This window comes from Bombyx mori, chromosome 6 (genome assembly GCF_030269925.1).
Source record: "Bombyx mori chromosome 6, ASM3026992v2".
Lineage (NCBI taxonomy): Eukaryota > Metazoa > Arthropoda > Insecta > Lepidoptera > Bombycidae > Bombyx > Bombyx mori.
Window position 1 is genome coordinate 12,509,375 of NC_085112.1, and position 18,317 is coordinate 12,527,691.

At 36.0% G+C, this 18,317-nt stretch overlaps 1 protein-coding gene across 1 annotated transcript in view; it reads left to right on the forward strand.

Annotated features, from left to right (window-relative positions):
* The window catches only part of LOC105843003 (C3 and PZP-like alpha-2-macroglobulin domain-containing protein 8), a 287,401-nt gene that overhangs the window by 120,833 nt on the left and 148,251 nt on the right, over positions 1 to 18,317 (forward strand). Inside the window, exon 3 of the mRNA XM_038011434.2 lies at positions 12,336 to 12,517. Within this exon, the coding sequence (XP_037867362.1) occupies positions 12,336 to 12,517 (182 nt within the window). The remainder of the gene's footprint in view (positions 1 to 12,335; positions 12,518 to 18,317) is intronic.

Here is an 18,317-nt window from a genome sequence, read left to right on the forward strand (position 1 = left end):
AGATTTCATATTATAATAGAATATAAGAAGAAAATATTTTATAAGGCTTAAATATCTCTTTAGCAGGCCACAAGGTATTTTAAAAGAACCGCCAAAAAGTTAAAGTTAGAAAATATAGCCGAATCAAATCACTGTATAAAATAAATTACTTATTTCGCGTAAAGACTCGCATGTTTAAAAGTGAGGTACACAATTGCCAACCTCATTGTGTTTTGCGATCAACTCCGTCCCCGAAAATTGTCGAGTGCCATACTAGGGTGGCCGCCACCAAAAACTGAAGCACACTCTACGAGGAAAAACGCTGGACTGGTTATTGCGGTTTCCTTCCATCCCTAGTCCCAAAATTCTTACAGTTAATAAATACCGGACAAAGTTCACTCAAAATCGAGTGACGGATTCTTGCAACCGCGCAAACAAGATACGTACTAAGGGTCTTATAATTCTATCTAACAATATATTTTCATTTTCCACTCACGACGTCTCGTATTACGCGTATCTATTATTATACTGCTAATGTTGTCAAGTAATTAAATTTTAATTCCATTCATATCATTTTCGTCATAGTTTCAAATTTCTTTTTTTTATTACGTTAGATTTATTGATAATTATTATAAGTATACTCTTTAGATTTCGAAATTTTTATATTTATTTTTTTATTGCTTAGATGGGTAGACGAGTTCCCAGCCCACCTGGTGTTAAGTGGTTACTGGAGCATATAGACGTCTTCAACGTAAATGCGCTACCCATCTTGAAATATAAGTTCTAAGGTCTCAGTATAGTTACAATGGTTACCCTTCAAACCGAAACCCATTACTGCTTCACGGCCGAAATAGGCGGGGTTGTGGTACCTACCCGTGCGTACTCACAAGAGGTCCTACCACCAGTAAAAAATAGTAATTTAAAATAATTAATAATATAATTAAAAATTAGTACTTAGTAAATTAGTATTTTTTTATAATGCATTACCCGATCCATTTATGAATTTCTCATGAATTATCTGCCTTAAATTCACTGATTTGGTAGACCGAGCATTATTCACGTTCCAAATACACAGAAGTTCGAGTCAATTCTGTTAGCTTTTGCAGCTCCAAAGCTTTGTGGGAGCTTCGGCTTTTCAGCACTGTGCCTTAGACTATTAATTGAGACAGGATACTGCACCGATTTGGTTTTCAATGTTTGCCCGAATGAAATGTTGAATTGTATTCAAAAACGTGTTCTGATATATACGTAACAAAATACATATTGTAATTATACATTTAATACATGTGTAATGCATGCATTGAATGTAATGTATTGTAGTACCAATAGAATAAAACCTATCTGATTTTTAACTGACAATTCTTATGTACAGTATATCAAATATACACAGCATTTTTAAAATCACTTTATTTTTTGTAGGCAAAACGTCAATTTTAAAAGCGATGAGTCTCAAGGGACTAATTTTTCAATCAACAAAATGCTAATATAGCCAAATATTATATTTTTCGTTTTTCGTTTACATCATGGTGCTTTCGATAAAATTTTAATGAATATTCATTCATCATCATATATCATGTTCATTGCTTAGGTTTTTTTTTTTTTTTTTAAGTAGGTGAAAGGATTCATGACTCACTTAGTATTTATGCTGTTTCCGAAACACATAGATATTGAAATGTGACTGCTACACCCCAAGCTTAGATATGAAGTTCCAGTGTCAATTGTTTCAGTATTTAACGGCTGTGCCATCCGTTTGAGGTTTATAACCCACATATCAACTCGCAAAGAGATCATAACCGTATCAACTTGAGCCATTATTGTTTATATGAAGCTCCTAAGCGAAGAGAACCAATGTGTCTATCTTAGACCAACTGCAGATGAAGACAAGACTGTCTACACTCTGCCTTCGCCGTGCCCTTGAGTACTTCGGACGTATTGCTCGGAAAACACCCGATAGCCTAAAGAGACTATTTGTGTTAGATAGTGGTTCGATTAAATCCGTACCACACTAGGGGTCCCATTCCACGAAGCCCTTCATGCGGCCAATGATCGGAGGCGCTGGAGGGACATTGCGAGAAGTAGCATCCTGTCAAAATATACTGGTCTCGACCCTCGGAAGTGAGGAAACGACGCGAGGAGGAGGTATGAAGCTCCCTACTGAAAAGCATAGTAATCGAAATCATGACGTAAACGATTCGCCTCGGGATAAGTAGTTACGATCCGAGGTGTGACGTGTGGTCAACCAGCAACCCCCACGCTTACATATGCATATGTGTGCATCTATTCGTCCAGCCTTGCCCTTCGCACATGTCCCTTAGGGTCATAGCACACATATGAACTCGGAGGCAAAAATAGGCAGAGTTATGGTAGCTGCTAACGTGGGTTTTCAGCAGCCATTTATTTAATTTTGAGGGTAGGTCAATGGTTTTTACAATTCAGTTGAGACTACATTTCATTTATGGGATTTGGTAACTATTTATGATGGTTCTTAAGATGAGCTAAAGCCTTAATATGTATTAAGGTAAAGCTTATGTAAATTAGTGAATTAAGGAACAATGATGGGCCCGATATGATGCATTGTAGACTGAATTGGGCGAACTTTAGGCCAAGATAAGAGACTGCAGTATAGGGAAAAATTAAATGAGGTCTTATTTCGGAGGCCAAAAACCATTTTGGGCCATCGAATTAGAAAAGATCAGCACTGCTTGTTTCCTAAAAATCCTGACACAATCAATACTTGGACTGAGCTATTGTTAATGTCAATCCTCTAATCACTGCAGTAATTTTTATACCAGCGAAAGGAAGATCGAGAAATGTTTTCAGTACATCTTTGCCAACGACACATGAATAATTCATTAGCACGTAACGAGTTTCCAGCGAACATTCAGCTTCGTAAGAGAAATCTATACGATCCGGAGAAAGGACAGCATTGATGATTTTAATAAAAAAGGGCGTATTTTCTTTAGCTATATACGATGAGAGCTTTTTTTGCTATCAGGTGTTTGCATAAACCCACATAACAACTAACAACATAAAGTAATTTTGCGAGTGGACTAACAATTCGCCCTTTTTTACTCTCACTAATATTTTTCTAGGACCGTTCGCGTTTCGCTTCGAAAGGGATTATATAATAAAATTTAAGCTTAACGATATCTATGAGCTCCACAGATTAACAACAGGTGGGCATTGACCTCGTCCACTAATCTAAGGATGTGTTAATTTGGTTTCACGAATCCAGAGATCATAAAATTTATGGAATCGCCCAGATGAGGGGCAAAAGAACAAACATTTAGCTTAACCTTAAAATAAATGTTATGGATTATCCGACGTCAGTACTATTACTAAGAATATTAAAAAACCTGGTCAGAAACAAAGACAAAAAAAAGTCAATTCAGTCGCAGTATTGTTTAAAAGCGAAAATCTTCGATACATTGAAACAATGTGGTGAAGAGAAAACTGTAATCAGCAGATGCACTTGTTACCGCCAGATGGCGCCCGTGTTGGTTCCACATTATTGTAACACGAGTTCTAATACATTTTCTTATTGTAAGGATGAAGGGATATATTGAATTGGCGAGGTCTGCACGAATATTCTAAGGGAAAACTGAATTCGGATTTATGGGAGCGTTATGAGAGCTTTGTAAATATAGAAAATAATAAAGATGTGTTTATTTGTAGAGAATACGTTATATAAATAAGCTGAAGGCAGAATATTATTGTGGATAACCGTGTCACTAAAATTCATTAGCCAAATTTTTGGTCCTATCTCGAATGGTCAGATCTTTTTTCAAAAAAGCTTTTTTTTATGACCATCGGTTACTCGACCCTATCCTATTTCAGTTATTTTAATAATATACGATAGTTATCCTCGATAAAGCTAAGTTTTTTTTGCATAGATGGTTGGGTGAGCTCAGCCTACCTGGTGATAAGTGGTTACCCACAGACATCTACAATGTAAATGTCTATACCCACGTGGAAGTCAAGCGTGAACATTAGTTAAGTACGTATTTCTATAGAAAAATTGGTACCCGCCTGCGGGATTTGAACACCGGTGCATTGCTGAACACGAATGCACCGGATGTCTTATCCTTTAGGTCACGACGACTTCAATAATTTATTTCAATCCACATTTTTGATCGACTTAAGAAATGAGTAACCATGCTCAGGGGCTTTGTTCCATTTTAAGCATTTGTCTAAATTCTAAAAACCTTACGATGAACAATTTGCCGTAATTAAATACCTTAGACTCGAAATAAACAAACACTAAGTTGGTAAAAAAATAAATATAATTATCCACCATTAAAAGAGTCTCAAAAGTGTAAAAACCTATCGAAATATTTGAAAACCAACATAATTGCTTCTACGTATTCAACTTCATATCTTTGTTCACAAATTTTATTGAATTTGATAATATGATATTTAGCCCAGACAAGAGCAAGCATAAGCTCGAACGTCGTCCCTAATAAAAAGTGACTCTACAAGAATCAACCCTTCAAACGTAAACATTGCTTTAAAATATCGCTGACAGAAGAAAAAAAGCGTTCCGATATCACGTAGGAGCCGTTACCGTTTCTATTTATTTGTTGCTCGGGTCGTTTTAGCCGAGTCCAAGTACTGGGCCGACAATGGAGTCACGCACGCGGACCGCTTTCCCGCACTCTGGGAGGCTTAAAAATATATCGGATGTTTATTCGTAGAGGCATGACCCGATGAGATATGGATTGACCGAATTTTCGGGTTCTTCGTGGAGTTAGACCATTGTTTGTCTCTATTCGATTTTTTTTTATGGCTTAGATGGGTAGACGAGCTCAACAGCCCACCTGATGTTAGGTGGTGTTTAGAGCCCATAGACATCTACAACGTAAATGCGCCACCCACCTTGAGATATGAGTTCTAAAATCTCAGTATAGTTACAACGGCTGCCCCACCCTTCAAACCGAAACGCATTACTGCTTCACGGCAGAAATAGGCAGGGTGGTGGTACCTACCCGTGCAGACTCACAAGAGGTCTTAACTAACAGTCTTATCGTCATATAATGCCAAAAGTACTCACTATTAGTAAATTTAATAACTCTTTACAATGCTTTATTAAATATAATAGGTTTTATAAGACAAATTGTCAGAATGGAAATGCGACTAAACACTCAGTATTCGCGAGACCCTCATAAAAACATTACAATACTTAATGCTTATTCAAATCGATCGATTCAATCGTTCCTGGCAAGTGTCCATGGCCGATCTTTTGTTGTTTGAATCCCTTGTATTGGATTTCTCTTACATCCGTACAACAAGGCAAATAAAGTTCATTTTGCTTTCATTATCGTTGGAGTGATTTCACAATACTTGCGGCAAGAATATCCTTAGCGAATTCGCATCGTCATACAACTTACGTAACCAAATCTGGCCTTCTTCAAGGCTTCTATCGTCTTGTAAACTTGCTAATAAAAACGCATTACAAAAGTAGTAGCGCAGTACTTTTCTATTTATTATCAAATATTGTTTCTTTTTTTCAAGTACAGTGGTAACTTTTATGAAAAAACGTTTTTATAATAATTTAATGTTACTCCAGTCAAAGAAAAGAGTTCAAGTAATTCAATATTGACACATAATATTTATATTGATGAGATGGTTGTTATACAAAGTAGTTTACACTTGAGATTTGATACTCAGAGGCCACATAACACTGACTCAGAGATATATGAATAAATTACGCGTAAATTTTAAATGAACTTTGCGGCAGAGATGCGAATGTAGAGATGGACGTGTGGAGTGACAAGAATGGACAAGATAAAGAATGAGTATATCAGAGGAAGTGTGAAAGTAGCCCCGGTAATCAACAAATTAAAGAGCGGACTGTTGGCGTGGTATGGACATGTGGTGAGTAGAGAGAAGATGCATGTGACTAAGAGATGTATGGAAATGGTAGTGCAAGGTAGAGGGGGAAGAGATCGACAGAAGAAGACTTGGATGGAGTGTGTGAATGACGATATGAGAGATAGAGGAGTGAGTGTTGAGATGACGGCTGATAGAAGAGAATGGAAGAGAAAAATTAGCTGTGCTGCCTCACCTAGTGGGATAAGGTAGAGAAAAAGAAGAGATTTTCAATGAACTTTAGTTTCAATAAGTTTTTATGTATGTGGATTTAAAAATAACTCTAAGTAGAACACTCGAATCAAGAGTCACTTCCTACTGATCATTATAGATACTCTTTACTTTGAGTTAACATTTCCCAGAGGGAAAACCGATCCCGGACAGTTTTAAATTAAGTTTTAACCGACATTTAGTTAGAAAGCTGAATGAGTTAGCTTTTAAAATTTATTTTTAAAGCCAAAATCCTTAAGTTTTTTTATAGGTTTATTTAGAGAATTAGAATTATGATGGTTTTTTCTCTAATAACATCATTTTTTTGTTCGTCTCTATGGTGATACCAAGGAAATGCTATATCAGCGTTAGCGTAGTGTATAGGTAAGCCCTCGGGGCTCAAACCGGAGGTGTCGCTAACACTTGCCCGAGCAAGAAGATTCCTTCGCAGAATCTACCACCGGATCGGAAACGCGACCCACTGAGAAGATCCGGCGAGAAACTCAGTGGGCATAACATCGTTACGGTGTAAATATATGTGCAAAGAAAAAAAGATGTGTGGTGTCGTGGGACACCGGATAGGAACGAAGTCCCATATTATAAAGATATTAATTTTAAGTTCTATTCGAGGTATAAAGAAAATAATTAATCCGGTATACATTTTTTATTATACTTTTTTTTATTTATAATAATAAAATAAAAACTACTTTACAAAGTTATCAATTTTAGTTTATTCACAATGATTTATAAAAAATATATAATAATAATATACAAAGAAACAGCTATTTATATGAATAATAATACGGTTATTATATCACGTAGACTATACATTAGACACTGTATAGCCATCATACTAAGACTATACATAAATAACAAAAATCTTATGTTACGGACGTTTTTTCTCGGTTAGGGTACCCCCCGCATCGTCCCATAACGAACTTCGTTCCAAAACCTTTATTTTTTAAAATTCTGAAGTTTCATGGAGTGCAGTCGGTCATTCAGTAAAAAGAAAGCTGAGTCTTGTATAGTTTATTAATACTGTTTACTGTTTAATTTTTAATATTAATTTTAAAAGAGATTAAGAGCTTTAAATGTTCTTATCTTATTATCTTATCTTATATTATGTACAGAAAACACAATTAAGTCTTTTATTGTTTATTGATTCTGAGATACCCCATATCATTATATATGTATAATATGATGAAAGATCCACGTAGATAACGCCAGTAAAGTCATCATTAACGATTACGTTTTATCAATAAAAATCTAAGCTTAGCTGCTTAGGTCTATGGCAGATCATAAACAGTCTTCTAACTAAGCTTTCGCGGTTGCCAACGTTACAAATACAATTAAATTACCAGTTCTTTAGTTAATAGCGATTACCTAATATTGTAAAACTACCTATTTTTATTTAATTATTTAATTTTATTGCTTAGATAGGTGAACGAGCTTGCGACTCATCTGGTCTTAAGTGCGGAGCTAGCGGAGCCCATAGACATCAACAACGTACATACCGCTACCCACCTTGAGATTTGCTTTCTGAGGTCTCTACCTAAATTAAAAACAGAGACTTTTGACCTTTTGACATACCTCTAATGTCTTGACATATTGTGTTTAATATTTGCACCAAAGCTTAAAATAATATTATTTCAATTATTCTGCGGTGACTTATAATAATATATAAACATAATGGGTTTCCATTCAACTCTAGCTTTCTATTATCACTTTTAAAGCCTGTCAAAAGTTTCTCGCGGACGACTTTGTGACTTCACGTCACATACGACCCGGGTAACACAAATAAACCGGATAACTACTGCGGACTACCTTCAAATAAACCGGGCACTGCAACTGGAAGCCGCAATGCACTAAGTTGAGCACTTTGTTCGTTTCAACTTTGAAACGAAATCGGGAACTTTTTATACTTGTTGGAGCATGTTAGTTTTTATTGTTTAACTAGCTGACCCGGCAGACTTCGTAGTGCGTCAATCGATAAATAAAAGTCCAAAATTTTTATATAAAATACACTTAAAATAAACAAAAGGAATCCGTCCGACGGGGGACACATCAAAGGAAAAACAAAATTATTATTTTTATTTAATTCCGAGCATTTTCATATTTATCTACCTTTTAAACCTTCTCTGAACTTCCACAAATAATTCAAGACCAAAATCAGCCAAATCAGTCCAGCCTTCCTCGAGTTTTAGCGAGACTAACGAACAGCAATTCATTTTTATTAATATAGATTTATGGGTAGTTTAATTTTAAAAGTTTTTTACAGTGATTGTTGTAACCACGGAAATTATAATAATAATAAATGAATAGCAAATCATGCACGGTCATATGGCTCCAAATTAAGATTCCCTGTGTTATAGGTACCAAAGACTGACATACATACTTGAATAACACTTAAAGGTAATAAAAACCCAAACAAAGAGTAAACAAACCTGTTTGTCACATGAATGTTTTGCCTGATGTGAGAATCGAACCCACGATCATTGGCGCAACAGTTAGGAGCGCTAGCTACTTACTTCAACACAGCGTCATTCATAAAGTCTTCGAAACTTCGGTAATAATATAGAGGCAATAAAAAACGCGAGATTAAACTGTAAAAGTTTTGTGTCTTCAAGTCGCGAAAACCGAAGGAAATGGTATAACGTTATTAGATTAGATTTAAGTCGTCGTGGCCTATAAGTCGTCCGGTGTTCGAATCTCGCCGGCAAGTATCAATTTTTTTAAATGGAATACGTACTTAAGAACTTGACTTCCACGGTGAAGGAATAACATCGTGTATAAAAATCAAACCCGCAAAATTATAATTTGCGTAATTATTGGTGGTTGGACCTCTTGTGAGTCCGCACGGGTAAGGTACCACCGCCCTGCCTATTTCTGCCGTGAAGCAGTAATGCGTTTCGGTTTGAAGGAAGGGGCAGTCGTTGTGACAATACTGAAACCTTAGAACTTATATCTCACGGTAGGTGGCGGCATTTACGTTGTAGATGTCTATGGGCTCCGGTAACGCTTAACACCAGGTGGGCCGTGAGCTTGTCCACCCAACTAAGCTATAAATAAATAAAAGATTCGAATAGAATAATTGCAGCAATGTAAGACAATTCCGAAATGATTTTCCGAAATAAAATTGGCTATATATTTATTTATCATAAGACGTATGACTAATACGAGTGGGTACCACCATTCGCTATGCAGTTAACATCCATACTTTATGCTTAAAACATGGATCTGATGACGTGAAAATATCAGCCAAAGTTAGCATCGCCTATCCATTTCATCTGATTAACAACCGGCAACATAACCACGCTTAAGCTAAAAAAAAGTTCATAATAATAAAACTCGGATGATATATTAACAGTGTTTCCACAATGAGGGAAAATTCCCCATAGGAGGGGAAAAAAGGGAAGACATTAAAAAGGGCAATTGCGGGAAATCATGGGTAAAACCTAAAACAAACCTAAAATCGATAAAGACCGTCTTTTTTTAGTTACTACACTAGGGCCAAAAGTAAAAACTACAGCAGAACAATTTTGGAGGGGAAAAAGCGCTAAGAAGGAGAAATTTGAATTGAGGCGTGGGGAAAGGAAATCATTAAAGTGGAAGCACTGTATATTAAAGTTAGTAGTAAGATATATTTATAAAATATATGTTAAGAACGAAGTCATCAAGCAGCTATGTTCCGGATACATTGACTCCAACCCTTATCAAATGTAGACATTATAGAGCCATTCGACTAGGAAATAAAAATACAAACAAAACAAGAAACCGTAGGAATGTATTCGTGAATTTAGAAATGAATTCTTACTTATTGTGTCGGCATTTGGATTCATTGACAAAAAAAAACTTCAGAGGTGTCAAGGGACACCCGGATGGAACGAAGTTCCTTTCGATTAATTAGTGAAGGAATTGTAATTATTTTTTTAAGTTATAATAATAAATTACGGCATTATGAAGAAGAAAAAAACAATACTATGAACTAAATTACTATTGTTGAAACGCTATCTCGAGAAACTGTACTCATTACGCGGACCAATCGGATACGAGCAATGTCACGCGATAAGCGCCTACACGTTGATTGGTCAGAATGACGGATCTAAAAAGTGTCGTGACAACTTTTCGTAAGAATTTTTTCCGTCTAGCCCCCTTTCACAACGCGCGATAAGGAACTTCGTTCCAATATAATTCCTACGTTAAATGTGTCTGTGAAAGTGTTTTGTGTCAAAAAATAAAAATAATAATAATAATTGATTGTCTGTAAAGAGTAAGAAACATTGATGACACATTGCATGCCTTTATGAATTTAATTGAATTATTGTTTCTGAATTATTACTTTGTTTAATACAAAGAAGAAGTTACTTGAAAATTAATTTTTTTTCGATAAATTAATGCTTGGGACGATCGTGCCTCTCTATCGCTTGTTCCGCGCTCTCGCTTGCACGTTCACGGTTCAAGCTCAGGCGGAACGTGACACTTTTTCGTGCGTGCAGCCGCTGTTCATCGATTTATAAGACGTTAATATTTTATCACGTTAATATTTAGTACATCTCATCCTTGGTTTTTGTGAGTAATACAATTAAAAATACCTTTTCGGTTTATTTTCGCATTTAATTTCATTTAAGATTTTATCATTTTTCAAAACTTCGTGACCACTGACATAAAATGCCAAGATGTCATTCGTGGACATTTGAATTCAATGTTTAACTGTAATTTTTTTTTTTTTTTATTGCCCTTGTAGGCAGACGAGCATACGGCCCACCTGATGGTGAGTGGTTACCGTTGCCCATGGACTTCAGTAATGCCAGGGGCAGAGCCAAGCCGCTGCCTACCGCTTAATACTCTCCACAAGCCTCGTTTGAAGAAGGACATGTCATAGCGTTCGGGAAACACCGTGGAGGGGAGCTCATTCCATAGCCGGATGGTACGTGGCAAAAAAGATCTCTGGAAACGCACTGTGAATGACCGCAGTGGCTCCAGGTAGTACGGATGAACTCTACTCCGATGGCGGGCGGTGCGATGGTAAAAACGAGATGCCGGTATCATGTCGAACAATTCCTCAGAGCACTCCCCATGGAACATACGGTATAAAATATTATTAACATTTAGCTTTAGCCTATACTAAAAAGTATAGTTATGGTCTGTGAAACCTTCAATGCACACAATAAGTCAATAAGTCACAAAAATCTTCTGATTGATTTTTAAAAGTGTATCGGTGTATTTTAGCGAACTTGTGAATGTTATAAGAATTTTATTAACCGTAAATCATTATCAAATATTGTCATAGTAATTTTAATTATGCAAATATAGGCAATTTTTCTAATATGGGAACAACTTTGGGATACAACGTACGAGTGCCTAGCAGAAGTCATTTAATCCTTAAGAGAAAATAATTTCACGTTATTCAGATTCCATTTATTTTAATTTATAACACATCCGGAAAACTAGTCTTCTGAAAAACTGTATTTTCGTCAAAGAGAACTCCATATTTGGTGCACACGGTTGAAGGAAATACAATAATTCGAACATGTACGGTTTGTACAAATAAAACGGGAATTTTCAATGCTACATTTCTTTTATGTTTTGCTCGCTCGTCTGACTTCGTTGTTGGCTAAAATATTCAGTAGCATATTCAATAGCAGAGAAATCAGTCTAGTTTTAAGATATGCAAGATACTACCTAATTCTAAAGACCCTTTAAATGTTCATTGCTTTTATTGGTATATGGTTCCATATCCATCTAGTGCTAAGCATTTACCACAAAAATAGTCATAAACTTCGATACTTAAAAGCCAAAGCTGTAAATGAAATATAATACAGTTAATTAGACACAATTGAAATTAATATTTGCTTCATTGCGGAAATAAACAAAACAGTGTTTACCTTGTAGATAGGGTAATGAAATTAAGTTAATATTCTAATAAGTAACTTGAAATAAGTATTGAAAAAAGTTATTTCTGATTTGAACTCAATTTCCACTTTTAAAAACTATATTAGCTTACTGTTGCTACTATTAGGACCTGTTATGAGTCCGCGCGGGTATGTACCACCACCCTGCCTATTTCTGCCGTGAAGCAGTAATGCGTTTCGGTTTGAAGGGTGGGGCAGCCGTTAGAACTATACTTGAGACCTTAGAACTTCTATTTCAAGTTGGGTGGCGCATTTACGTCGTAGATGTCTATGGGCTCCAGTAACCACTTCACACCAGGTGCATTGTGAGCTCGTCCACTCATCTAAGCAATAAAAAAAATACAACTAATTTATCTTTTCAAACAGGGGTTTCTCAGTGGTAGCTCCAGAGGTGGCCGTACCTGGGAAGACCACAGCCGTCCTAGTGACTCTTCATGGCCGAGCTGGTGATGATACTCTGGATCCTCTGAACGTCACCGTTAGATTGGAGACTCAAGATGCTGACAATGATGTTAAATTACTTACCACGGCCAGTCAAATGATTGATGGTAAGTTATATTATTTATAAGTTATATTATAAGGTAATATTTCACAGACTAAGCAGTTGTTAGAGTAAGCTCTTTTAGAGAGTACAGTGCGGACTAGTGACTTACAACAAGTTAATTACTTGTGGCAGAGCATATAGTGTACAATTTTTTTTTATTGTTCTTGTAGGCAGATAAGCATACGGCCCACCTAATGGTGAGTGGTTACCGTCGCCCATAGACTACAGCAATGCCAGGGGCAGAGCCAAGCCGCTGCCTACCGCTTAATACTCTCCATAAGCCTCGTTTGAAGAAGAGCTTGTCATAGCGCTCGGAAAACACCGTGGAGGGGAGCTCATTCCATAGCCAGATGGTACGTGGCAAAAATACCTCTGGAAACGCACTGTGGATGACCGCAGTGGCTCCAATCACGATTCAATGACGTATTGGTTTGGCTGGCGGAATAACTATATTACAATGAAAGCTTCAAGAAACCCAGCTTGATTGGCGAGATTTTCTTGCAGTCAGTGATATGGTGACGAATAAACAGCAGATACCACCACTCAGCTTACGTCTGTTGAAAAACATTAATACCGCTCAAATTACGCCTACGCGTCAGTATGGTCGGCAGGGCATACCAAGGTTGGATCAACTAAGACTCTCTGTTGCTCAACAAGCAGCATCATTTAGCTTTAGATGAGAAAGAACTCAAACGTAGTAAACGTAGGTAAAGTCCACCCCTCCAACCGGGGTGAACCATTAATTTGAGGCAGACTCAAGACTGGTGGTAGGACCTCTTGTGAGTCCGCACGGGTAAGTACCACCACCCCGCCTATTAGCCGTAAAGCAGTAATGCGTTTCGGTTTGAAGGGTGGGGCAGCCGTTGTACCTATACTGAGACTTTAGAACTTATATCTAAAGGTGGGTGGCGCATTTACGTCATAGATGTCTATGGGCTCCAGTAACTACTTAACACCAGGTGGGTTGTGAGCTCGTCCACCCATCTAAGCAATAAAAAAACGCAGAAATAGTGGCAGGAATACACCTCCTCGTCTCCGTGCGAGTTTGTTGTATCCCCTACCAGCAGCAAATATTAGATGGCAGTAAGCTCGTGTAGTCAAAGAATTAATTAATGGTACATTAATGTTAGATACTTACATTTTTGTTGTGACTACAACATATTTGATTTATTCCGTGCCTCTCTCTGATTCTCAGGTGTCACAATTAAAGAATTTATAATAACTATTAGTTCTTTTCTATATAACTAATAACTAAATAACTATTAATTCTAACTATTGTATATATTAATATTAGTATTGAGGTCAACGAAGAGTAATTATAAATACAACAAAATCATTATATTTGTTCATATGTAAGAAACGGACAAAACTCGCAATACACGGCTTGCCTGAGATTACCAATTATTCCAGAATTTGAATAACTTGCTTTTAATATACTGTTGGTAATATAATTTAACTAGCTTTTGCCCGCGACTTCGTTCGCGTGGGATAGTTTACAAATTATGCTTTATTTTAGAACAAATTTGGTTAGCAATAAAAAACGTTATAGTGAGCCAACCTTAACATATGCTGTCGCGGACTTTTTTTAGATCTTTTAAAGGGGAACAATTCGGTCAAACATTATTTTAGCGAAACTTTAACCGTTTCTGGTAAAGGTAAAAATAACCTCGATTTTGAAACATTCTTTTTTGGTGCTCCGTTTGTATTGGTCTTAGCGTGATGTTATATAGACTATAGCCTTCCTCGGTAAATGGGTTATCTAACACTGAAAGAATTTTTCAAATCGGACCTGTAGTTCCTGAGATTAGCGCGTTCAAACAAACAAAAAAACTCTTCAGATTTATAATATTAGTATAGATTTTAAATATACATAAATTTAGAACTTCTTCAGTTCCCCGAATTCAATTTGACGAAATCCGATTCAGTAAAAAAAGCCCGATTCCTAATTCAAATTAAGAATTCGTTCGATGCATTCCCGCGTAAATGTAATAAATTCCACAGGAAATACGTTCGTCTAATAGGATTCGATTTCTATAAGGCTCTCAAGATTCGATCAAGTTATTACTGGCGTAGTAAAAATCTCATTTCGCGGCCAAAAGATGCTACTGAAAATTCGACCTACTGCCAAACAAATAAACTGTATTCAAATTCGTTTATTCCTAAACTGAAAAATGTTTACAAGTGTACGCTACACGCCAACTATGCAAAGCGTTTGAGTTTGTATACTGCACACTAAACAAATTTGTAGGACACATTTTATTACTTTAGAAGTTATTACTTCAGAAATTATTACCGAGTGAATTTTCATTTCATTATTGCTTTAGTTACTCGTATTGTAATAACCAATTTCTAAGCTTACCTTGATATTTGAAAGCTATTTTCTTTGATTTGAGTTATATTAGTATTACCTATAAATTTATATGTATTAATGTTTAATAGATGTGAAATAGATACCTAGTGTACTTAGTATCCAGAGTACCTAGTGTACCTAGTAAAATCAAACTCGGAGACTGTTTTTTATTGCCCTCGTAGGCAGACGAGAATACGGCCCACCTGATGATGAGTGGTTACCGTCGCCCATGGACTTCAGCAATGCCAGGGGCAGAGCCCAACCACTGCCTACCGCGACTATAACATATATACTACTACTATAATATTATATACATAATAATTAATGACAGTTAGGTGCATTATCAGCCAGTACGTACCATCATCTTAGTTATTTCTACTGTGAAGCAAGTATTACGGTCAAGTTTCAAGAGATGAAATAAAATTGAAACTTTAGCTTCGTGTTTCAAATTGTATGTCTTCAGTAACAATGAAACATTGTGTACCTGTGATTGGAAAACGAAAAAAATACACTACTTTATTATTTAATCAGACAAAATATTCTAATTTCACAAAATAGATTGGGGAAAAAGTCTTTTCGCATTATAGTATGTCAGAACATGTAATAAAATCTCTTTGGGTATACTATTTGTATCTGGCTGGTTTTGGTATCATTAAAAGTTTAAATTTTAAAGAAGATGATTCCAAATTCAAATGAGGAAAATGTGTGATTTTTATTTATTTTTCGTACTGTCAAGATGAGTGAATCTAATGAAGAAATTCGATGTCACGGTATTTTGATCAGAAGCCCCAGAATTTCTATAGCAATGGGATCATGCCCCTACCTACAAGACGGCAAAAAGTTATCGAACAAAAAAGTACCTACATACTTTAGTTAAATGTAAATAAATTATATTAAAAAATGTTGTAAATTTTCTTAAAAAATACGAAGAAACTTTTTCCCCAACCTATTATAATAGGCGGGGAGAAGTTTAATATTAGAGTATGTAGGTATTTTTAACAGTCATATCCAACCAGTTATTTTTCTGAAGTTTTTAAACTGAATTTATTTATACAAGTCATGTTGTTTACATCGTGTTCAAGCGTTGGCTAAATGCTGTTTTGCTATGCAAGTTGGAGAGTACGAGAAACTTTACCGGTAGCCGCATAAAGCGGTTGCCATAAAATACGCTACTTTCAAGAACCAGTCGCGGAATGCAAGGAGAGGCGGATTTCGAATAAATATCAATTTACGATGTCTCCGGGAGTCATAAAGACATTTTTGAGAACGCGAAAACCAAGTATGCGAGTGTCCGGAAGACGCGGTGCTTGAAAACTTTTACAGTAAGAGCCGGTGAATGTATTTTGTTCTCTTTCCGCAATTCTCGATTTGAAATCATTGTTTTGTATTATATCTAAGATTACATTTCGTTATGTTATTGTTGTTCTAGATTTGTTTTGATTGATTGCATTTTATATTTGTTTATTTTTTTACTAGCTGACCCGGCAGACTTCGTAGTGCCTCAACCGATAAATAAAAGACCTAAACTTTAGTATAGAATAAACTTAAAACAAACAAAAGGAATCCGTCCGACGGGGGACAAATCAAAAGGAAAACAAAACTGTTATTTTTATTTAATTCCGAGCATTTTCATATTTACCTACTTTTTAAACCTTCTCTGGACTTCCACAAATAATTAAAGACCAAAATTAGCCAAATCGGTCCAGCTGTTTTCGAGTTTTAGCGAGACTAACGAACAGCAATTCATTTTCATATATATAGATTGCTTAGATGGATGGATGAGATCACAGCCTGCCTGGTGTTAAATAGTTATTGAAGCCTATAGACATCTACAATTTAAATGCGCCACCCACCTTGAGATATAAGTTCTAAGGTCTCAGTATAGTTACAACGGCTGCCCCACCCTTCAGACCGAAACAAATTACTGCTTTACGGCAGAAATAGGCGGGGTGGCGGTACCTACCACCTACCACCAGTAAGTATGTAAGTGTTTACTAGTAAATAGTGTCATGGTCAGGGTTTTAGATAAATTACGCAATTTAAAATTTTTGTGTGCTCGATTACGATACAATGTTGTTCCTTCATCAAATATTTTTCTTGAATTTGTGTTGAGAGTGAGAGAGAGAGAGAGAATACACTTTATTGCACACCTAAACACAATTTACATTTTAAAAAAAACAGTCGAAAAGCAGATAGATTTGTACAATATGCGGTCTTATCACTAAAAGCGATCACTTTCAGACAACCGTTTAATTTACAGAAATTCTGGAAAATATAAAATAATATAGCAGGTATGATGCGGTGTACTATAGACAATAATGTATTGTCTATTATAAAAAATATATAAATACAATAAACAGATATATACCGCTTACACATAATTTATGAAATATATAACTAATTGATTTATATACCAATATACATACTTACATACAATACATAAGTATGTATTAGAGCTTCCTTGTACTGGCTGAGGAGAAGGCTTGGAAACTGTAAAGGCACCGGCCCGGGTGTAAACTGTAAACCCACAATTATAAAAAAGCTTGCAATTATAAATTATAAAAAACGAGATTTGACGTTGTTTTCTTATTATTTCTTATTATAGTCTTATTATATAAGTCTAGTAGCATCGTCCGATACGAATAAACCGGGCATCTTATCCTTTAGGTCGCGACGAGTTTAAAAATACTAGATGATGTCCGAGCTTTGCTCGGCTTTTTTTTTATAACGCCATCTTGTTTTGTCTTTAAAGCAGTAAAAATAGTATTATTATTCGCCAATAGATGTCGGGGAGAGTCATAAAGTTGATTATCGATAAAGTTGATTATTGAAAACACGAATAAAACAACATTTTCTGAAAATAAATCGTAGCTAGATCGATTTATCACCCCCGAAATCCCTTGTATACTAAATTTTATGAAAATCGTTGGAGCCGTTTCCGAGATTCAGATTATATATATACACAAGAATTGCTCGTTTAAAGGTATAAGATACTATGGGGTGTTCCAATACGACGGGCAGGGTGGTCGCTTCAATGTTATGTTAATGGACGTTATATATCAACTGGGTAAAGTTCCGGTTGCTGTGAACTTCGGTGATTCCCTAAAACAGACTCCGGCATTGTGTACTCATCATCTTCTCAATCATTTGCACTCTCGGCAGAGTGGTTGTCATCACCATTTCCCATCTATGTAGTACCCATCTATGTCAATAAAAAACATAAAATTTTTAATCAATTGCTTTCGATTCGTTAGAAAATATATAAACAGTATAGTTGAGGAAAAGGACCAGTGAGTTAATAGCTCAAAGCGATTGCCAATCCCCTACAAAGATATCGAATCGAACCTTAATGAATCATGATTAGAAATGATAGTGAGGAGGCGGTGTCGATGTTTCAAAGATATTTCGATTGATTTTAATTTGATTGAAGCTCCTATTAGTCTAATGTACATTA